At 48.0% G+C, this 22630-nt stretch overlaps 7 protein-coding genes across 7 annotated transcripts; 3 read left to right on the forward strand and 4 right to left on the reverse strand.

Annotated features, from left to right (window-relative positions):
- Nucleotides 1–898: 898 nt before the first annotated feature.
- TIC32_3 (Short-chain dehydrogenase TIC 32-like protein) lies at nucleotides 899–1915 on the forward strand (the record flags this gene model as incomplete). Its single annotated transcript, XM_031151345.1, has 2 exons — nucleotides 899–974; nucleotides 1026–1915. The coding sequence occupies 2 exons, from the start codon at nucleotides 899–901 to the stop codon at nucleotides 1913–1915; spliced, it is 966 nt and encodes a 321-aa protein (XP_031003395.1).
- A 1986-nt stretch (nucleotides 1916–3901) lies between these two features.
- WAR1_0 (Transcriptional regulator) lies at nucleotides 3902–5800 on the forward strand (the record flags this gene model as incomplete). The annotated part of the gene is made up of 4 exons (XM_031151346.1): nucleotides 3902–4419; nucleotides 4471–4701; nucleotides 4757–5040; nucleotides 5100–5800. The coding sequence occupies 4 exons, from the start codon at nucleotides 3902–3904 to the stop codon at nucleotides 5798–5800; spliced, it is 1734 nt and encodes a 577-aa protein (XP_031003396.1).
- Nucleotides 5801–6767: 967 nt separating this feature from the next.
- Nucleotides 6768–7557, reverse strand: LHYA1_G006408 (uncharacterized protein; the record flags this gene model as incomplete). The annotated part of the gene is made up of 3 exons (XM_031151347.1): nucleotides 6768–6913; nucleotides 6967–7308; nucleotides 7362–7557. 3 exons carry the CDS (start codon nucleotides 7555–7557, stop codon nucleotides 6768–6770), a joined length of 684 nt encoding a protein of 227 aa, XP_031003397.1.
- Nucleotides 7558–13010: 5453 nt separating this feature from the next.
- Nucleotides 13011–15598, reverse strand: stt3 (Dolichyl-diphosphooligosaccharide--protein glycosyltransferase subunit; the record flags this gene model as incomplete). The annotated part of the gene is made up of 5 exons (XM_031151348.1): nucleotides 13011–13281; nucleotides 13331–14495; nucleotides 14543–15217; nucleotides 15303–15326; nucleotides 15469–15598. The coding sequence occupies 5 exons, from the start codon at nucleotides 15596–15598 to the stop codon at nucleotides 13011–13013; spliced, it is 2265 nt and encodes a 754-aa protein (XP_031003398.1).
- A 720-nt stretch (nucleotides 15599–16318) lies between these two features.
- TIM11 (ATP synthase subunit e, mitochondrial) lies at nucleotides 16319–16856 on the reverse strand (the record flags this gene model as incomplete). The annotated part of the gene is made up of 3 exons (XM_031151349.1): nucleotides 16319–16392; nucleotides 16539–16725; nucleotides 16836–16856. The coding sequence occupies 3 exons, from the start codon at nucleotides 16854–16856 to the stop codon at nucleotides 16319–16321; spliced, it is 282 nt and encodes a 93-aa protein (XP_031003387.1).
- Nucleotides 16857–17298: 442 nt separating this feature from the next.
- On the forward strand, nucleotides 17299–19462 carry Dync1i2 (Cytoplasmic dynein 1 intermediate chain; the record flags this gene model as incomplete). Its single annotated transcript, XM_031151350.1, has 2 exons — nucleotides 17299–17424; nucleotides 17477–19462. 2 exons carry the CDS (start codon nucleotides 17299–17301, stop codon nucleotides 19460–19462), a joined length of 2112 nt encoding a protein of 703 aa, XP_031003386.1.
- Nucleotides 19463–21285: 1823 nt separating this feature from the next.
- On the reverse strand, nucleotides 21286–22401 carry easA_0 (putative inactive reductase; the record flags this gene model as incomplete). Its single annotated transcript, XM_031151351.1, has 1 exon — nucleotides 21286–22401. One exon carries the CDS (start codon nucleotides 22399–22401, stop codon nucleotides 21286–21288), a length of 1116 nt encoding a protein of 371 aa, XP_031003399.1.
- Between the last annotated feature and the right edge of the window lie 229 nt (nucleotides 22402–22630).

Here is a 22630-nt window from a genome sequence, read left to right on the forward strand (position 1 = left end):
GAGGTTGAGGCTTGGGGGGTTTGTGTTTGGGTTTGCGGTTGCGGTTGCGGTTGGGATTCATGGACGCGCCCAGGCGGTTGGGAGGGGGGGTTGGGAGAGGTGTCAACTGTGAGTGCTCCTGGCATGGCGTTGTAGAGGTTGTGGTTGTGTATGAGGAGGCTGGATTATGATGTCTTATCGATGGAAGGCGGCGGGTTGATCAGATGGAAATATTCCGGCGGCCGCTTCGGTCCGATGATAATCCGAGCTATTTCAACTTTAAAACTTCCTTCGATTTTGACAACATCACAGCCACTGAAATAAAATTGAGTTAATTCATTTTCTTCTACGGCTTTTAAATGCCATAGTTGGCTTCTACAAAGTCTTTGCGTATTATCACTTGTAGGTTTTGTTTTTATTCTCTATTATTTTGTATTGTGTACAGGCTAAAACCAGCCCCTTTCCTGACACAAAGGGGCTTGCTCTGCGATATTGCATGTTGAACACTTCATATCTTCTCCCTTTTTCTTTGTAAAGCGGCTTTAACACTATGGACGAAAAATACCGAAGCTTGGAGATGAACGGGGAGCTCATGAGAGGATTCCAATTCATCCATCCTGCATTTCAGGACCCAATGACCAAGGTGTTGACTATATTTCTTTTTGTCTTTGTTGTCAGAACTATATCCATGTCTGCGCAAGATTCTCTACTGCTGAAATATGCTAGATTTGTTTTTCTTTTTGCTACGCTGCACTACGATTAAATACAAAGGGTGCCAGCACTAGTAATTCGAGTACTCGGGTTTAATCGGCGAGCTTTATTTCTGATGTAAATCGAAGTCTCTATATCTCGCCTTGTATCAGCAGCTTTTGATTCCTACCAGAATCTTTATTCAGTTCCCTCTCCAGGTCTATCCAGCATGCCAGTGTTCAATGCCGAGAGTACTGGTCAGGATGTCGTCAATACATTCCCAGAGCAGGTCAAGGATCGTACCAGTAAGTCACCTCTTTGAACCCTCATTCCCTTTCTGAAACTCACTACTACAGTTGTCATCACTGGTGCCACTGGCTCAAGTATTGGGAGCGCAGCAGCATTGGCCCTTGCCTCAGCATCTCCACGCAAGATCATCCTCGTCAATCGAAACGCTACAAAAAGCCAAGAACTTATCCACTTCATTAATACGAGTTATCCTTCGGCTCCAATCACCCACATTGTCTGCGATTTGTCAAGTTTGAAATCAGTAGAGGAGGCGTCTTTTGAAATCTCGAAGGAAGCCCCGAGTCTGGATATCCTCGTCAACAACGCGGCAACGCCACCAGGTCCATACTCACAGACAGTAGATGGTATCGAAAGCCAATTCGCCATCGACTACGTCTCCCATTTTTTCCTCACTAATCTCTTGATGCCAAATATCATCGCTGCCGGACTAGGTGCTCGAGTAGTGAACGTCTCCAGCTCAGCTGCACGACATCGAACACAGCTTGATTTCGAAGATTACAATTTCTCCAATGGAGCGAAGTATACTGCGTTTGACGGATACACGCAAGCCAAGCTCGCCATTGTAGTTTTCACCATTGCTTTGGCAAAACGGATGGAGAAATTCCAGATGCAGTCGTTTTCACTTCATCCAGGATCTATACTCAGTTCTATGCGCTCGCAAGTCTCAAGTGATGATTGGAAAGCAGCTGAGAAGAGGAGAGAAGAGGCTGGAACGAAGACTGAAGGGGTGAAGAAACAGACGGTTGAACAAGGCTGCTCGACAATGTTGGTTGCGGCACTGGATCCGGAGCTCGCTGACCACTCGGGAAGCTACCTTAGTGATGGAGTTATTTCTACCGAGGCAATACATGCTCTTGACTCCGGTGCAGATGAAGCTGCAGAGAAGCTCTGGAAAATCACTGAGAAGTTGGTTGGGAGAGAGTTCACTTGGAGTTAATTGTCTACTTTGCTTATAAAGCATTGGGGGGGGGGGGGGGGGTCGTGAAATCATGATGAATTATCGCTAGTTGTACGTAGGCTCGAACTTGGACAATCCGAAGCTACAAAGGCCCCTGAATTCTGGGGTAGGCACACTATAAAACAATAAATGAATGGGCAATGTCGTTTATTAATGCGTCTAACAATCCTTGTTTTTAAATTAATCTACTTCTGAATAAGTATATTACTCGTCATGTTCCTCATCATACAAAATTCCCAGCATCAGCAAAGCATCAAGGCCTGGAGTTTCCGGTCCTTCAATCTCAAGCTTGACTTCTGTTCCTTTCCACAGAAACCAACAGCGGTACTTCTCCTCAAGATTCAAATGGCCCAGGAACTTGTCCTGCCCATCCTCAACCTTGGAGATCTTGTGACCATCTTTAATGTAGGTTGGAACAATCATCAAGTGCGTGGTCAATTTCTTTGCAAGCACACGTGAAATGGGCAGGATATCTTGGTTCGGTTGATAGAAATAACCACGTCTGCTGTAACGGACGAGAGCTTCGAGAGGTATCTCATGACATCCATGAAGACGTGGTTTCATTGTACGTAAATGACATCGCGCCATAGCGTATGGAGGGTCAGGTCCTCGTTTCTCGGAGGAGTCAACAAGTTTTCTTCAAGCAGTTCGTATCCTAGGGGCAATTTTGCCTCCAGCATATGAGGCTCAACGAGAGGAACTACCTCCAGCATATGAGAGCCTTTCAAAAGAGCAAAGCCTCGAGCAAAGGAATGCATGGATCAGAGAATTGAGTCTTCAAGCTGCATCTTGCCAGTCTCATTCCGGTAATAAAGAGAGCGAGGACTGAAAAATACCCAAGGCATACAAGTCGCATGAGAACCCCAAAGCTGCAGAAACACTGATCTCAGCCTTCGGCACCAGCTATTCTAGACTTGAATACTTCCTCATTCTGCATTTCCCAGGGCTGGAAGAAGGAATCGCAACGCCGGCGCCGAATTTGAATGAGCAGGAGTTTCTGGAGTTGGGAGGTGAGGCTGCGTGGCATGTGGTTAAGAAGTTTAGGAGCGAAGCAGTATCACGAATTTGGAGAGATTGGAGGTGTAAAAGGTCTTATTTGAGGAGTTTGTGGCCAGGTGTAGTTATGAAGGGGAAATGTTGTTGTCTAAGTGAAACTGTTTTTACTGCTGGCGCAGAAGCGCTGCCCGGGTCCTGTATTTTAGGGGCCAATGCGCTGAAATTCGAGACGCACGACGCTGTAAATTAGTGAGGGCTGTGCTGAAATTCAGAAGCTTATAAGCCCGACAGAATTAAGTGGGCCGGAATCTCGGAACATAAGTATTTCCATGTCACACATGCCTCCCTTCTTATACCTCTTACTCAGTCCAACGTCTTATATCTATCCCCATGCATCCGTTCTACCATAGCTGACCTCGCAATCTATCGAGACTCCGAGACCACTGCAATCTTGCTCTATGTACTCGTAATACCGCAAAGAACAGAACTGGTACGACATCTGCATCTTAGCTCGTGACTCTGTGGACATGTATGCCACCACCTCGGGGCAGCACGCCGAGTCTGGTAACAAACCAACTGGCAAACTCCGTCGATCGTGTGAAGGATGTCGGGATTTCAAAATTCGCTGTCATCCGAGTGAGAAGTATGGGGATCCGTGTCAAAGGTAACTTCGTCGTTCTTGGGAGAAGTCGGGAGTGAACCTAATTATTTTCTAGATGTATGAAGGAAGGCAAGAAGTGTGTATTCTTAGAGGCTAAAGCAAGGCCAAAAAGGGCTAGGAATTCAAAAATGTAGGTCAAAGGGAAGCATAACAAACACGTGATTCGTGAAGCATATCTGCCTTCTTCACTGTCTATATTCAGGCGATGGACATTTCCGAGTCCTCATTATCTAAACCTTCCTCAACTGACTTGTGAATGTAGGCGATTCAACGAATTGGAGCAAAAGCTTGAAAGTTTGGTGGCTATGATGACTTCTACCCAGGCTGGCACCAGTGGTTTAGAAGCAGACACAACCCCGAATGTTGAAACATATATAGAGCTCTCAGTGGAGAACCCAGATAGTATTCTGCCGAATACCATGGTTCCACAGTCTCAACATCCTTCCAAGCCCTGGAAAAACTTCCAATCCTTCGGGGGCCATCCTTTCCCAATGCCCTCAACTTCATTTACAATATTCGACGACCTGCAGGATGTGATATCAAGAGGTCTAGTCACTCTCGAAAAGGCCGAAGAATCCGTGCAGCATTTTAGAAGCACTGCCTCAAACTCTCCATTTGTTATCATCTCACCTGGTACTTCAATCGACTACCTCCGACGGCAAAAGCCCTTTCTGCTCCTCAACGTCCTTGCAATGGCAACCGTCAACAATATGAAGCTTCAGAAGCTTCTTGACCAAGAGATACGCGACACGCTAGGTCGAAGAGTGTTCATGTCCGGTGAAAAGTCCCTAGATTTACTGCAAGGGATTTTGATCTATCTCACCTGGTAAGTGTGAAGACCTCTGCTACAACCTGTCTGAAATTCACAGAACGACAGGCACCACTTCTTCTTTGAACCGGAACACCAGCAAATATATCAACTCTGCCAATTAGCGGCTTCTATGGCGATTGATCTTGAAATCACCACGTCACAGCAAGACAGAAAACATACTCCTTCCACATCCTTCAATCTCTTATCCGTCATTGCCGAAAGCCCCGTAAAGCTATCGTCGTCACAAGACGCCGAAGCAAAGAGAGCTTTACTCGGTTGCTACTACATCACATCCACGTAAGCGTACCGTGTCTTACATCCACTGCCCGCAACAACTAACAGCCTGATTCAGACTGTGCATTGGGCTGAGGAAGCCCAACAACATAAAATACACCTCTTACACCGACGAGTGTTGTCAAGTCCTTGCCGCAGCCCAAGAATTCGAATCAGACGCTCTCATTCCGTACTTCGTCCGCTTGCAGAAGCTCGCCCATGATATAAACCAAACCTTTGACTATGACGGACATCAAGACCTGGCCTCGCTGGACCCAGTCAGGGTAGACATGCTAGTGAAAGCATTCAAGCAGCAGCTGGGTGAGTTTGAGAAGACCTTCCCGGCCGAAATCTGGAAACACGGTACGTTCTGTTCTGCTCTTCCCGCACGTTATACCGCTAACAGTGTAATCAACGTGCAGACATGCTCAGACTAGCATACTACCATCTCTGCACCTTCGTCAACGAAGTCGGCTTCCACAGAACCGTACTGCCTCCCCCGGATCTCAGGACCGACCAATCAAGCTACCACACCTGGGATTCGTCCATCACGCGAAGCGAAGTCCTAATCAGCTGTCTCAACGCCGCCAAAGACTACCTGGAACGCTACCTCTCGCTCCCCACAGAAGCTCTATTCAACGCCACGTTCGCCGACCACGCAAAACTAGTCTACAACGTCCTCATCCTCAAGCTCTTCGCTACGTGGGTCACCGACGACCATTCAACCCTCGACGCCGCGCATATCCAGCACAGCGCCAACTTCCTCTTCTACACGCAAGCGCTCGTGTGCAAGTTCGAGAGCATGGGCAAGATATACCGCGACTGTGGATTGTTGGAAGACTACACGCTGTATCTAGCGCAGCTGTTCCGCATCTACGAGAGTCGCGCAAGAGACGAGATGGGCGCTAGGCAGTTCTCGACCAATATTTGCTTGGATATGTCGGTCATGCAGATGCTCCCGAGCAATGCTTCTTGTCATGGCCAACACTCTTCTTACGACCCTCGTCCACCTACCGTAGTTCAGACGCAGGAGCATTCAGAGGAGCAGTGGGCGGATATGTTGGTTAGGTGGTCGCCGTCCCTGGATCAACACGACTTGTCATCCGAAGCCCTTTTCACGTGAGCGGAATCCTAGAAGACGCATGTCAAGCCCTCTGCCTAGGTCGAAACCTGTGCAGATGTTCGATCACTGGACAGTGAGTGACATAGTCATCCTGTACAACCTCACTACGAGCGAACCCATCCATCCATCCATCCAACAAGGAGATGCAGCCAGCACAGCACCAGCTCCCGCAAACCCATTCATTCATCCCCAATCAAAGCACAATTCCACAACACCCACCAAGTCCAGCCCAGTATACGAAGTGCCCACACTCGCCGCAACAAGAAAAAAAAAAAAAAACTCTATCTCCTCATCAGAACCACAAAGAATCGAATGGAGATGCGTTCGGTACAATCCCATCCAATCCAATCCAAGCTGATGAGATCATTCAAGGAAGAAATATACTCCGCGCTCGCGCTCGCGCTCCGGACGGAGATACAGGATGCGGATTCAGGGCTGTTGATGGCTGATGGATGCATCACCATGCTGATAGGGGAGTTGTATTGGTGAACGGAAGAAGATGTGGATGATTGAATGAATGAGGTAGGAATATAATGTATCTGGAACGAATCCTTATAGGCAGGATGAGGAGCAGGCGCAGGAATGATGCGACTTTCTTGCTCGCTTTCGCAATTGCCGCTTAGCATGATGAATGAGACTTTAAAGAGGTAAGATCAACTCTGATCATTTTAGTAATGCATTTGTATCTACTATACAGATATGTCTGTCATCTGCAGTTCAAAAAGCTTCCCTTGACCACCAGGCAATGTGATGCAATGTGACGCCCTACAAATGCGGTTTGTATGTATACGATGATCTCAAGTATTCTTTTGTATTTCCCATTTTTATTCATCCCCCCTATAAGCATTATATTTTATCATATTATAATGTATGTCCACCTAAAATTTACATCCAAAGAAGTGCGTGCATGCACGCATACATATATCATCATGCCATATGTTAAAGTACAAAGTGAAGAAACGGCTCTCTAGTTGAGCGACAAGATGGCGGCGAACGTCAAGAAGACGAGCGCGAGAGGCGAGGCGATCTCGGCTGCTGAGTTTGCGTTGGGTACGCTGCTGCTCGAGGTGGAGGAGCTGGCGCTCGTTGTCTTAGATGAACTTGAGCCGGAGCCTGTGGGTCCTTTGTTAGCTATTATCCTGGGAAGAGATGGTACGGGAACTGACTTGTCTTGCTTGCGCTGCTTGAGGCGCTAGTGGTAGAGTTTCCGCTGCTGGTTGCGGATGCGCTTGCGGTCGTGCTGCCTGAGCTTGAAACTGTGGTCAATGTAGAGGCGGAAGCAGAGGCAGATGAGGAGGTGGTTGCTGATGCTGAGACTGATGCCGAGGAAGCTGAGGCTGAGGCCGAGGCGGATGTGGAGACAGCGAGAGATGAGGTTGCAGTTGCTCCCTGCAAGCCAAAGTCTGGGCTGTAGTTGGTGGATGTTCCGTCGGAGATCTCAATTGCGTAGTTGCCGATTGGGAGGTCTGATGGAACGGTCCATACGTATGGGGAGGTGGTTGAGCCGGCTGTGAACTGTTAGCAGTGCGCACATCAATACAGTAGCAATTAGGACGCTTACAGGTGATGGTGCTGACGGTCTTCAGGTCAAGAGCAGCGCCGTTCTTGAGAGTGAGGGTAACTGGGCCCTCGGCTCCGGCCCATCCGATGGAAAAGGTCTCTCCAACAGTGATCACGTAGTCGGTGTTGGTCAAGTTGACAGCAGCATTGACACCGACGAGGGCGGCAGCGGCGAACAGGAGGCTTGTGAATTGCATTTTGAAGGGGTTTCAAGGTTGTCCGTGTAGGGAATGTGGTGTCTTTGATCTGAAGCGTCAAATTCCTTTTATCAGTCCCGGGGCAAATGAGGGTCGCGAGTTGACGCATGCGACAAAGAAAAGGAGTGTGGGGACTTACATGCAGAATGTGGGATCTGTACAACGAATGTGATATCGAAAGATGGAGATATTTTACAGGTGTGAATCGGACAATGCAATGAATGAGTGTTAGAAACAGCGACGGAGAGACGAGGAACAAAAGAAGGAATGGGAGGGGGGGCGCTTGTGCTTATGCTAACGGAGGTGTGAAGAGAAATGAGATATTAAGCTTAGCTCCATCTAATTAGCTAGCACTAGCCGCATGAAGCTTAAATCTAATGAAAGAGTCAAGTGAATACGGGGAAGTTGATCTGCGGCTTCTGATTGGCCGAGTTCGATGTCATCATCTGGACACCCTCTTTTGCATTCACCGAGCCAAGCCAAGCCAAGCCAAGCCAAGCCAAGCCAACCTCACAGAGTACAGCTTGAGGAGTTGCATCCAGCTGCCATCTTCCACAACAGCTCTTGTGTACCATCCCATCGTACTACATACACAACATTTCCCATCTATAGAACCTCAAAGCTTCCAGAAAACATCAGAGACCGTTATGGTGCTATTTCTGTCCCGAGCGGCATAGCATCAAATTGCCACCAGGAATATCCGGCTGAGCCGCTTTAGACTTTGTACCTGCCTTAGCTCGGTACCAGATTTTCCCTCTCTCTCTCACTCGCACAGTCGCAGTCGCACTTTCGCACAGTCGCATTCAGGGGCTAGGCTGAGCTGGGCTGGGCTGGGATGGTCAGCATCACACGATCCTTCGGTAAGACTGGCCATAATTTAAATCTCGTGTCGCACAGCGGATAAAAGTCAAGTCCGGCTTTCTGCTCTCAATCAAAATTTTCAGATTTCATATAGAACTAGCAACATCACGTGACGTTTATATCTATGTATCCTCCCCCACCTTTCTCCCACGTATTACTACGACGTCTGCGGCGCGCCAAAAGAAGACGGATCTCTAGGAGAACGCAGTCCCTAAGGCGACTAACTAAGGCGATATATGCTACGAGCTGCACGCGTTACCGTAACTCCCGGCGGTACAGTCCTGATATAGAATAGCTATCCCAATATAGTCTTCTATGCAGCAACCTAAGCTTTATCAAACCCTATAGGCACCTATAAACAGCGGATTATATGCGAGAGCAATACTATATACAGTTAAGCTAGGAGGTAGAGAGGGAGGATATAAAGGTGCTTTAGTTTCTCTCCTCTTTAAGACCTGCGGCCTTCAAGAGGCTTTTAGACCTATAGCATACGGACGATTCAAGTAGAGGCAACCTAAGGACGTTTTCCGACCTTAATTGGCATATAGTAGAAGGGAGGGCATATAGGAGGCTAGGAATAGGGGCTTTTAGAAGGAGATCCAGCTTTCTAGGTGTGGATTTCACTCCACTTATAAAATCTGGTGGTCTATCCTAAGTAGCGGGGAAGGTTATAGTTATATAGCCCCTTTTTAGGCTACGCGCATGCAAGAACTGCTTTCTAGGGTTTATAAGGGCATTAAGACACCGCGGGATTAGGGACCCGGGACTATATATAAGGAGAATCTTTTTTTCCTCTTATGGTTTTTGGCTCTTCTTATATATAGGACTTTATATGTAAAAATCCGTAGCTTAGCACGACCTCGTGCTCCTAGGGAGGTCCGAGTCACTATGCTCCCAGATCATAAATCAATATCATCATCATTATCATCAACTCCCACGTATACTAAAAGCAGACAGACCTAAAAAGGGATTCACTCTCTGCGTTAAACCATCATTCTTCACCAGTCGTAATCATGTGTACTCATCACTAGGTATTCTCCAACCTTATCCTACCTACATACCTACCATATTCCAGTAGAAAGCTATATTACTACCGTACTTAAACACACATTATATTAGTATTATGATACTTTAAAAATACGTTTATTCATTAATCGGCACCTATCATGACCTATCATCTACAAACCAACTTTTCTTTTCTTTTGTTATCCATCGAACCACACCTTTTATGAATCATCTATCTACCCCTCTCCCAACGCATCCATCCTTCTCGTTCTTCACTCCTCCTATAAACGCCAAACCCAAGTATCATATCCCGACGCCCAGACACCACGCTTCTCATTAACAATCAAACTTAAAAAGATGTACCATTAGCGGGCGCACCCCACATCGATGGATCACCCGGTCCAATATCCCGGGAAAATGTTGGAAACCCACTAATGTCATCAGTCGGGCGTGCAGTACCTCTACCTCCACCGCCGCCATCCATTGCCTCCCACGGCTCTGTATAATATATCTCCTCCCAACCGTAAAGCTCCGGTTCCGGCTCGGTCCACGAAACCTTCCTTCTATGGCCTCTTCCATCGTCACGAGAACGATGAACAGGGGACAGAATGACTGGTTTCTCGGCGACTTTAGAGCGATTACGACGGCGGGGTTGGAAGTTTTCAGGAGATGGGAATCGTTGTGGTGCTTTGCCTTTCCTATCGCGTTTGGACGTCGGGTAAGGTGGTTGTTCCTCATTGGTGTGTGGAGGTGTTGGGACTCGGGGCATGTTATAAGGATCTGAAAACATTAGCTTGTCAAACTCTCAGTTGGACATTCGTCAAAAACTTACCATCATAAGTGACTTCCGAAGCACCCAGCTCCGAATCCTCGTACCTGTCTCTGCGATAACCGGTTCGAGTCGATGTTCTACGACGCTCGGGCTCAGGTTCGGGCACATCCCAGTCATTGTTGTAGTAATTCTCAGCCTCCTCCCTCGCAGGAAGTGCCCTTGTTCCATTGGGAGAATCGTACGTTGACCTGTCTGACTTTTCTCTTCTACGCTCTGCCTCGCGTTGGCTTTTAGGCTGGTACTCATAAGTGCGTTCAACTGGGCGCTCTCTCGGTCGTTGAGCTGGCTCGTGAGAATGATATGAGGTCTGTGAATCCTCAAAACTGTTCAGTTTGCGCGGAAGCCGCTCGTCCGCATAGCGATTTTGAGACATCTTTCTTGGCGGTTTATGATTGTCCAAGTTTCGCGACTTACTTCGGCGCTTCTCCCGAACTGGAATTTCAACCACTGGCTCGTACTCTTCAAACCACGCTGACCTCTCTGGGGATTCGCGATGCCTAGGTGCTTCGACATATCGGAAAGATAGAGAGGGTGATCGTTGACGAGTTGGCTCAGTAAAAACTCTTCTTTCCTCTCTCGGCTCATATCGCGTGTATGCTGCATCCGCTTGAACGATAATTGGGGACAATGCTCGCCCATATGCTCTGGCTTCTTCATCAAAATCTCGTTGGCGGCGTCTCCCTCTAGATCGTCGCTGCTCTTCCTCGACTGCAATTTCAACTGGAGGTCTGAGTCTTACATATGATCCTTTCACTTTAATCGGAGGCGAGTTTTCTTCTTCGTCGGAGCTTGAATCCTGCGTCTAAAAATTTGTCAAAATATTGTTTAACTAGCCCTGAAACCCGGGCACATGTTGTTGAGTCTCTGCCAGGACAAGGATGGTCGAGTCCTTACCTTTTGATTCTTCTTCTTAGTTTTTCCCTTCTTACTTGCGGTTTTTAGGGGGCTTATTTCGGAACAGGTCGTTACACTGGCATCTCTCTGACACTTCCTGCAGAACGCGGGCGTTGGTTCGACTCCGTGAGTTATCGGATTATCACGGTGGTATTGCCTAGAACGTAATCTGCCACACTGGGCGCAGATATGCTTGGTAATTGTAATTGTCGTTCTGGAAGTTACTAGCTGAGGTTTTGACTTCAGGGCGGGATCTGACGAATGTTTATGCAAGTTGTAGTGTCCGTCGATTTGTCTGAGAGTCTCGAGATCTTGTTGGGTGGGCCCTCCTGGATGGGGGGTTGGGTAGGTGAATTGCTGCTGCGGCTGAGCTTGTGGTTGGAGCATTGGAACTACCCCGTAATACGGGTAATTTTGTTGATATTGTAGTGGATACGCCATTGGCTGTTGTTGTGGTATTATATATTGCTGAGGTACGTATGCAATGCCACCAATTATCAACGGAGGGGTCATTGAAGGAGCCGCAGAGGCCGATCGTTTGTGAGTTCGAACGACTCTTGGGGGACCGTAAGCCTCTCCCTTTCCAAAAGCGTCTCCTAGAAGATTGACTGTCGCTTTTGAACCGGACCTTGGTTTCTTGTTTCGCGCCATGACGAGCTTTCCATTGACCTTTGTAAGGTATGGTTGACCGGCTGGGATTACTCTCACGCTCTCCTTGCTCTTCGCGCTTCCTCCACTTCCAGAAGAACTTCTCGGAGGACCAAGTCTGGGTGATCTGTAACTAAATTAGGTTGTGTTTCGGAATGAAAGCGGAAGAACAAGCAAAAGAAGGGACACAACAGCTGTAGACTGGGGATATTGAGTAAGGCATTAATGCCAGAAGAGCGCTTACAAGGTGAGCATTGCGCCAACTTGCCGGTGGCTTGCAAATAGTTTGAGAATCAATTGTCCGTAAAGAGTGAGACAAGAGATTTTTGGAGGGAGAAAAGGTAGCAAAAAGGAGCGAAGCAGAATTGCAAGAACAGCAGCGAAAGGGGTGACGGCTGCGTGGTTGCAGGACTGGATGTGCGAATTACACGTAACGCATTGTTGGAGATGAGGATGATCATCCTGAGGAAAGATCGATATGATTTTTCTTTTGGAAGGTGCGAGATACTCCCATGTGAGCTAAGCAGACACCGCTCTCGAATGGGGAGGTTGGTGTTGGAGCAGACTGGTGGGCTTGTGCAAGTGAATTGACGATAAGCAATTCTACTTTTGGTGCCAAAAATCACACATTGCAGAGGAGAACGGCAGCGATTCACAAAGAGACTTGGGTTTGATAGCATGACAGCTGTCGAGATGTTGGCGCCCTATCACTAAAAGTCAAAGCAAACGAGAACATATTACCTGACTAAGGTAGAGAGGTCTCATCGTCAAAACAAAAATCCGTCACACCTTCTATCATGTCAAAGACTAAATCACCCATGCTGTCCCTCATCAATTCACATAAGGAGCTGCTTAAAGAAGGAAGCACCGCCCACAATTACTTACTGAAGACAAGAAGCAACGCATTGTAAAGTCGAGACTTCTGCATTAACAGAACACTTGATAGCCAGCGCACCAAGTGTTTGGCAGCCCTTTTTCGCTATCAAAAGGACGCAAGCAAACATAGACACTGGCCACACACAGTTTTACCCTAAACCGTCAAACAACCAATAAACACAACAATCACATCTGCTCACTAGAAAGCAAGGGCCACATATTTACGAGTACAATTCATCTAAACACAAAAGATCGCTGCATTTTTTGGCCTCGCCCAGCCAAACCAAGCCAGGAACGCATGAGATATGATACAAAAACCAAGTTACATCTACCGCCTTTACTCCACCCTCAAAACTTTTGGTCCTCTCTTCTTAATTGTCTTCTTCTTCTTGTTACCTCTCTCAAACGATGCTGCGGATGCGAGATCTCTGCCCGCGTTGTCAAGGTCCTTGACCTTGAAGATTCGGATAATCCAGTTCTCACTGGTGAAGGCTTCCTCAACGGTGTTGAGAGTTGGCCCAACGTCGGGTAGCTTAACACCGCGGACGCGGTCTTGACATTGTCCAGGGGGGAAGAGCGTGCAGTAGTTGTAGTATGACATCTTGTACCTATAAAAATGTTAGTTGGGACGAATGATGCTGCTGTGTCGTTGCTTACATCAAACTGTTCTTCATGGTCTCGGTGGCACCTTCATCCACTCTGTATTCTCCTCTGTCAGTGAAGAAGTCACGCTCCTTCACCTCATCGGGCCAAATACCCTCGGCAATACGGACCATCCACAGGAACTTGTTGATATCATCTCCGGAATAGCCCAAAAGACCACCAAAGACAACAAGAACGTAGTCCACTTCATGCTGGCGCATGATAGGGTAGCTGACTTCCTCGCGAGAGCTCATTGCCTTTCCAACAGTGGCAATGTGGGTGTTGTTCCAGGTGTTGTTGTCAACAAGCGTTGGTCTATCAGCCATACCACCAATTTGATATCCGTAATCCCACCACGACATAATCTTGGCATCTTCTGCGGTATTCTGTCGAAGCCATTGGTATGCCTCTCTGTAGTCATCAATGATATGTTGAGATCCGTCAGGCATTCTGCTTGCCAAGACAACGGATGGGGATGAATAAGCATTCGAGGTGACCCAGGTGCAATGAAGAACGAAGATTAAGAGGTAAGAAGTCAGCGCGCTTACAACGGACATCTTGGAGAATGTGGTGTAGATGCCGACGAGTGGCTGTCTCATTGAACGAAGGCCATCCTGCTTAGCCGCTTTCTTGCTTGGAGCTGGGGTACCGTTGGAGCCTGCCTCGGTAGCAGAGTCCCCAGGGTACTCGGGAGACTTAAGCAAAAGATAAGTATCGAGTAAGCTTGACACTGCCAGAGCAGCTGCAACACACACGATAGGGGTAAGAGTAAGCATAAGTCTGACCATGACACCGGAGAAGTAACTAGCGAGGATGGAATAGACAACCACAAAGACTTGCTCATCGGCAAGCTTCTGGAAGCAAAGGTACACTCCAGCCGGGAAGAGCCAGATGAGCAAGTTGAGATCGAAGAAATACGCAGGCCACGCTGTTGGCTGATGCTCAGACACAGAAGCAATAATGGGAATGTGGATCTTTGCATAGCCGGTATCCCAGAGAGAGTAGAATCGACCAGTCCATGGAGCGATGACGCCAGAAACAGTCAAAAGGACAAGACCTCCGAAAGAAATACCAAAGACCAAGAGGACGAAGCCTCGAAGTAAGGTTCCGAACTGCTTGCTTGGAACACCCGAGCGCACAAACTCAACGAAGCCAACCAATTGGAGGAGGCCAAAGACACCTGACATAATTAGCAATTGAGACAAGGACCGGTGTTAATATGCTTACCAAGTGCAGACATGTGCTCGGAACTGCGAATAGGCAAGAAACCAACGAATGGAATCTGCATACTCGCCAACGTCCCCAGAGCGTACCAGGTGCAGTAGCTGACATACAACCTTGGGCTGAAACGGCCCATACAGACCAGCACAAAAACGTGGAGAGGAATCAAGTTGGTAATGAAGACGTATCCACCCCAAGCAGACACCATGTATCCGTAGAACAGAGCACAGAGAGCTCCCCACATAGCAGAACCAAGCTTAACGGCCTTAATCCAGAGATAGAAGGTAAAGACAAGAAGGAAAATAGCAATAGCCTCGTTATCGTAGCTGCCAGCAACTGATCGAGATATATATCCCGGGGCAATTCCCATAAATGCGGCTGCGAGAAGGCCAGCTGAAGGAGATGTGGACATCTCGTTCGTGAAAAGGTAGGTTGCGAAAGCCGTCAGCCCAGAAAAGCCAGGTGCGAGGAGCACACAGATATTTCGAATATCAACCGGGATCGTGAGAGCGCGTAGGGCGTGGTAGATGGCACCACTGGTCACCATGAGACCTGGGTAGAGTGTTCCTCCAGTAACTCGACCAAGTGGATGCCATGTTCGGTCATCAAACCAGTCCCAGAAATCATAAAATCCATTCGAAACGAGGTATTTTGTTGCTCGAAAGTTGAACCAAGGATCAACTATATTTCAGTTAGCTTTAGGAGCGTTTTCGGAGCTTCGATAGTGGTGGATGGATGTTGATGATTTCGAGGGGTAGGTACTGACATTCGTGAATAATACTCTCGAATCCTGCGTATTCTCCAAGTTAGCAAGTATTTCAGATAATGGAATTCGATTGTAAAGTTCCCAAAATGCCCCCAATCATGACAATCAATCAAAGAGTTGAGGGCGGAATGGAAGCTTTTCCTAGTTGGAGAACTGGCATACGTACGGATTACTGAGAAGAGACGACTGGCAATCGCTGCAGCCGCAATTAAAACAAGAATTGATAAACGAAGGATTCCTCTTGTATTCCTCCCCGTATTTCCCTTGAAAAATGGATCTGCTACTGTTTCCGCCATTGTCGTGGTTGAATCAGACAAGTTGTTGCGAATGACATCGATTATGAGATGTGTTCGTTGCGTGAAGCTTGACGCGGGTCTTATCCCTGCTTCTACGCTAAACCACTTTTGTGCCCAAATACTTCTTGCAACTGTCTTTCTAAAATGTTTTAATTATTTCTTCATTTGGTAGCTCCTGATATTCTTACACACTTAGAGCTTTTATGTAAATCGTATCTCCAGAATTTAGCAATGTTTTGGGGTAGCAGATATGATAGCATTTCGTGACACTGATGCCGAGCGCTAAAACCAAGTGATACAGAACGGTGGAAAGTAAAGCTAGGTCTATTACTAAGTGTAAGTGAAGGACACATCAATGTATCGAAGGGACATCCTATCAATCACGGAATTCGAGACCCCCCATTCCTTAACATCATTGTAACTAAGTAATAGTCGAGCGGAGAGATCTTGTGACAAATCATACAGTCACATTATAGACCTCAATACATATACCAAATGCACAGTATACAACGCTTCAATCGCTCAATTGAGTATCTCCCAGTCTTACTCTCACTATGAGTACAAAATGTACAAGAAGTATGCGTATCGAGATCTAAGGCTTTTGTATCAACCGAAATGGCATCGCAGCAGGCCTAACCAGCAACCCCAAATGGCCTACTTGACAATGCCGTCTATCTTTGCCCATCATTACATTCGTAGCCGCTCCTTGCCTCCCCCAATCTACTTGGCCTCAGCATCGAGATTGTTCAGCAACGCCTCCAGGTCGAATTTTGAATCGTTTGGGTCTAGTATGGCTGTTTACATATGTTAGTGATCGTTACAAAAATGATTAGATGTCCCATTTATTGTAGACTACATCTGCAAGCATGCAGCACAGCTTCTGGAGACGTGGGTTCCGTTTGGTTCCGCTCCAAAGAAAGAAATATTTGACTAAACATACCACCTCCCGACGGCTTAGAACTCGCTGGTGCATTCTTCTTTGCAAATTCTGCCTTCGCTTGCTGGATCAATTGTTGCTTGTGTTCGTATTCTCGGTCGACAGCAGCGGCTTTTGAGGCCGATGTAAGAGATCTTTGGTGGTAGAATCCGTAGAAAACACCGGCGCCCAAGGCAGACCACCGGGCAATCTATAAGTAGAGAAGTTAGCTTGTAGTTCATATATTCGAATTGAAGACAATTGAACAGCTCCCTAGGCAGTGGAAGGGCCATGTCGCGCTTGCGCAAAAGTTGGACGTACGTTTACTCCTGTCGAAGCCATGGAGAAATCTAGTTGGGGACTCTGAGGAGAGTTTGTGACGAATTTGATGAGTAACGATCTGTCGGAGGGATCAATTGACACTATATCGCAGGCGTGAGGGTCGCAGGGCGTGGTTGTGGATAATGCGAAGCTCTTTCTTGCTTTCCTAAGGGGATGGGATTTCTCGGGTCGGGTAATCTTGGGGAAATCCTCTACACGTGATACAGCGGGTGCATTACCGAATCGGGACAGGACGCGGCTGCCAAACGACGCGCGAGACACGACCACGGCTTTCTATTACTGTCAACTTCATTCCTTCATTCTTCTTGACTGGGTTGAACATCCTCTCCACCATCCGAATCTATTCGAACTTATCCAAAAACCACAAAGTCCCGCAGCCTACTTGTCGTCAAAAAAGGATCTACATAACCGTACCCCATCGACATGGGCATGCGTCGCAACCATGATGCAACAACGAAGAGATGAGATCTTAGCCAAGAAAGCGAAGCTTGCGGAGCTTAAAAGACAACGGGAACTGCGCGCCAGAGATGCTTCGGGAAGCAGAATTGGCAGCGGGACCTCTGGTGATGTAAAGATTCCCTTTCCCCCCTGAAGCGAATCTGGCCGAGGTATTCTAACAGAGCTTAGATCCTCTCCCAACACCTTCAAAAATCTCTCGGGATACTGTAGATGCATTAGTTGCATCGGTTCTGGGCTCCGACAAAAGCAGACCTACCTCGACTGGTCCGATCGGATCTCCAGCTGGCAAAGGAAGTCGACCAAACAGTGTATTGAGTGCCGGACAGCTAAGCAACGAGAACTCGGAATATGCGGATACCTCAGCAGGCCAGGCCCAAAGACCACAGTCGCTTTCGATAGCAGTTCAAAGTCTCTCTACCGCGCCCCTATCTACAGTCTACGAATTCTCCCCGTCGCCAGTCAAGGAGGTCTTCTCATATAGCAAAGGCGTGCAGACAACAGAAGAATGGGCGCAAACATCGACCCCCAAGGATTACTCGGAGGATGACGAGGCCGGAACGCCAGCTACATCGACGCCTAGTAAGCGGTTGGGTAGGAAGGAGCGGGATAGAGAGGAAGAGCTACGAGAGAATATAAGAAAGGAGCTTGAGGAAGAACTAAAAGCTTCCCATGACATATTAGTCGATGGACCTCTGAAATCACCCTCCGCACCAGCGAAATTGAACTTCCCAGCGAGAACTTTGACGACCGAGGAAATCAAAGCTGCTACGTCTTCAGACGAGTTTATGGACTTTGTGGAACGATCTAGCAAGATTATTGAAAGGGCTCTGGATCAAGAATACGATATTTTGGCAGACTATGCACTTAGCGGTGCTGCAGGAGTGGACGATGATGATGATGAATACGGCAATACACGAGGGAAGGGTAGGCGGCGGGTGAGGGAGATTGCACAATTCTACGATGAGAGATGGTCGAAGAAGCGGATGGTCAGCGATATCAATTTCTCCCCCAAGTTCCCCGAACTCGTACTAGCATCATACACGAAGAATCCGTCAGCACCTCATGATCCCGATGGACTTGTTCAAGTATGGAATATGCATCTTCACGACAGACCGGAGTTCGTTTTCCATGCACAATCTGATGTATTGACCGCGAAGTTCTCACCATTTCATCCGAACCTAATTATTGGAGGCGCCTACAGCGGCCAAGTTCTACTCTGGGACACTAGGGCCAAATCGGCGCCTGTTCAAAAAACACCTCTTACTGGATCTGGACATACCCATCCGGTTTATTCGGTTGATATTGTTGGCACCCAGAATGCTAACAACATCATATCATGCTCAACAGATGGTGTTGTATGTGGTTGGACCGTGGATATGCTTGCTCAACCGCAAGAATTACTCGTCTTGACATCTCCTCCACCTGCCAAAACAGAGGATGTCAGCCCTACATGCATGGCCTTCCCCCAAACCGATCCAACCTATTTCCTAATCGGCTCGGAAGAGGGAACTATATTCCCTTGCCATCGATACGACAGGGCCGGTGCAAAAGCTGGAGTTGACCAGAGGGTCAGCTACCGTGGCCACGCAGCACCTGTAATGTCTATGGATTTCCATCCAGCTCGTGGACCAGTCGATCTTGGAGACCTTGTCTTGAGCAGCTCTCTTGACTGGAGTGTGAAATTGTGGAAGGTTCGTGCTCCAGCTGCAACCTCTACCACTGGTATTACTGGAGAAGGACACTCTGTTGCTCCAATACTTGACTTCACTCGAGAAGATGTGGTTTATGATGCAGCATGGTCACCGATCAAGCCTGGTGTATTCTCACTCGTGGACGGAGCTGGCAACCTGGAAGTTTGGGACATAACCGTCGATGTCGAAGTTCCGCTTGCTAAAGTTCAACCCAGCGGACGCAAAGGAGGCAGGAGTATAATGTCGAAGAGTCTCAACCGCGTCGCATGGGAAGAAACAGAAGGGAAGCGTGTTGCAGCAGGTGGCATCGACGGCTCTGTCACCGTCTTCGAAGTCGGACCCGATCTAGGTGGTAAGGATAGTGCCAGAAACGAGGAATGGACGAGTGTGAAGAAGCTGGTTGCAAGATTAGAGTCCCAGGCTCCGCTTGTCAACGGTGCCATTAATGGCTTATAGTAGTGTGAGGACGGTTTGTTGCGAGTTTTCTGGTCATGTGCTACATATGGCGTTTGTTGCATATACCCACCCTAGTCATCAAGCTCAAATAGATCATTTTATGAGACATAGTATCGTGGTGTCAGGGTGTCTTGTTGAATTCCAAACTGTCGGTTTCCATCATTTGTTATCTAGTTGGCTCTTCACATCTTAATCCTTCATCGAGCTCCCTACAAGTATATCGCGTTCATATCCCCATCCTCCTTCTATGGTCCCATCGGTCTTCATTCTCAGCCCCCATTAGCCTGCCACTCATTCTCGCTCTACTACCGAACTCCAATACTAACCAAAAGCATCTTACCGAGTATTCCCAGGCTACTAGTGCCACGCTCCTTCATGAAACTCTGCATCCGGACTACCTCTGCGGCAAAACGGTCGCTAGAACAAATAGTGCTTCGTAGCCATCTAGTCTAGTCCACCGCCTGCATAATCAGAGAGAGCTGCAGCCTGCACGACATTCTGTACTGTACAGAGTATGTACATGCTAGGCCTTCCATCGCGTGCTTCTAGAAATCCTACGGCATTCGCCTGTAAATCGTGCACAGCATTCATGACATCAAAGATCGAGCAGGATCATTAACCACACAGTACAATACGCATTTTTTACAGTACTTCGTACAACATGAATGACAGACATCCAACCGGTATGTCCGAATCCGTAGCAGTAGCAGTAGCAGCATCAGTCATCCTTCGCTCGCTGACATGGCAGGCATAAGCGGGTTTCTGGGGACAGCACAGCACAGCGTCACAGCGACAACATGAATCCATCAGCCTAAAACGGGCAACGAGACAATGCAGTGCGTCGCGCCCCCTCTCCGCGCCGCCTGCTGACTGACTGACATTCACGCTTCAGGCTTACCTACATACAGTTCTCTAGGCACAGTACCTACTCCTAAGGCTACCTGACCTTCAACTCGCCTTAACCCTAATCACCATCCCCTTCGGATAATATCTGACATGACATGCATGCACATTACACCCTACCCCACTTCTCTCCGACTTCCCTCCCCTCCTTTCCCCTCGCTTCCGCGTGCTCGCGGCGTGCGCTGCGCTCAGCAGGGATACCGAAAGAGGAAGACGATATCCGATGCCATGCATGCCTTTAGACCTTTCCTAACTTTCCTTTACTCCGCAGTTTGGATGGATAGTCCGGATGGAGTAAGGAAGGAGGACAGGGTTAGGTTGGGCTGGGGAAGGTTTCATTCGGGCCTACTTGTAACTGTACTGTAGGTATCTCTTTGGGGTTTGCGCTTGCGTTTGCGTTTGCGTTTATTGGGTATTTATGTACGTAGGTAGGTGCTGTATCACATTCCTTTGCGGGTTGCAGGGCATGGCACGGAGTATATGCGTTAGGGTGGGATGGGATGGACGGGGTGAGTTGAGGGTTCCTGCGTCATGTAGGTCGGTATTGTATCTGTGTTGGCTGTGGGTAGGTAGGTATCTGGGGAAGGAAGGAGCCGGTACCTACCTACGTAAGTAAGTAAAAGTCGGAGGGTCTGGACGGGTGGGGCTGTGGTACGATGGAGCGGATGGGTAAGTACCGGTGGCTTTGGGATTGCTGCTTTTATTGTATGTGGATGTGCCATATGGGGGTTGAATGGTTCACTGCGCATTGCGTATAGATGTAATTATTTGCATACTTTGGATTTATCCTGGGAAGAAAGATACCTCTGTTATACTTATGCTTTGTTATGCCGGCATGAAGCGAGCCCCTGAGCGCGGTGGTACAAACGGGTCGAAAACTAAGTTTACATTTGTTGATGCAAATGTTCAGCACCATCTATCTACACCTTTGCCGCTTCGAATTCCTTGCTAAAGGGCGAAGTTATATATCCATCCTCTTCCTTTGCAGTGTAGAACTTGCTTCTATCATACGGCTCTAGTGCAATTCCTTGCTTGAGTCTAAACACCAGATCCGGATTCGAGATGAAGTATCGCCCAAAGACAATTGCGATATCTTTATCCTTGTACACCGAATCGACAGCTTCCTTGGCAGTATCGGGCTTGAAGCCTCCTGCAAGAAACACGGGGCTTGTCTTCGCCCAAATGTCGACTATAAAGTCGAGGGACTCTACAGTAGCCTCTTCAACATCAGTTGATCCATTCACCCTCGACTCGACGACGTGGAGGTACGCCAGCTTGAGCTTCTTAAGCTCTTCAGTAAGGTATGTGAACTGAGGGACGGGATCCGCCATCTTCATGTCCTGGTATGGCGAGTAGGGACTCAGTCTAATTGCAGTCCTTTCGGCGCCCACAGCTTTGACCACAGCCTTTGTAACCTCGATGCCGAACCTAGCCCTGTTCTCCACGCTTCCACCCCACTTGTCCGTCCTCTTGTTTGTAATATCTTGCGTAAACTGATCAACCAAGTATCCATTAGCCCCATGGATTTCCACGCCATCAAAACCAGCCGCCACAGCATTCTTCGCAGCCTGAGCATATAGTCCAATATACTCATGGATTTCAGCTTCCGTCAAAGGCGTAGGTACATCCTGTCCAGTAATCGGGACATCGCTCGAACTCTTTACCTGAGCATCCGGGCCCAATTCTGCCTTCAACACGCTCGCGTAGGCAGCTCGTCCCAGTGCCCACAGTTGCAAGTATATGAAAGAACCCTTTTCGTGCACGGCATCGGTCACGTGTTTCCAGGACTTGATTTGCTCTTCGTTCCAGATCCCTGGGGCGTTGGGAAAGCCGGCTGCTTGGGGTGCGATAAAGGTTGCTTCGGTGATCAGAAGTGTGCCTGGGGCGGAACTGCGCTGCTCATAGTACTTGGTGACGAATGGGAGAGGGACGTGTTTATCATCGGCACGGAAACGTGTGAGTGGTGCAAGGACAACCCGGTTTTGAAGTTGGAGATGGCCGACTTTGAGGGGTTTGAAGAGGTTTGATTCCGACATCTTGTGATAATGGGATGTATAATTCTGAAATTGTATGCTTGTATGCAGGTTTTGAGAGGGCAAGTTTGAACAGACAAGGCACGAAAGGGAAATGGCACTTACCTTTATATTCTGGGAGGAGTGGATTGACTGGGCATACTTAGGTGGATTAGCATTCTAGATGTTGCAATGCATGTGTCTTGGTTTGTAACATCACCCCACCAGTTGATAATCAAAAGGTATACGGATT

This window comes from Lachnellula hyalina, assembly GCF_007821495.1.
Source record: "Lachnellula hyalina strain CBS 185.66 chromosome Unknown contig00124, whole genome shotgun sequence".
NCBI lineage: Eukaryota > Fungi > Ascomycota > Leotiomycetes > Helotiales > Lachnaceae > Lachnellula > Lachnellula hyalina.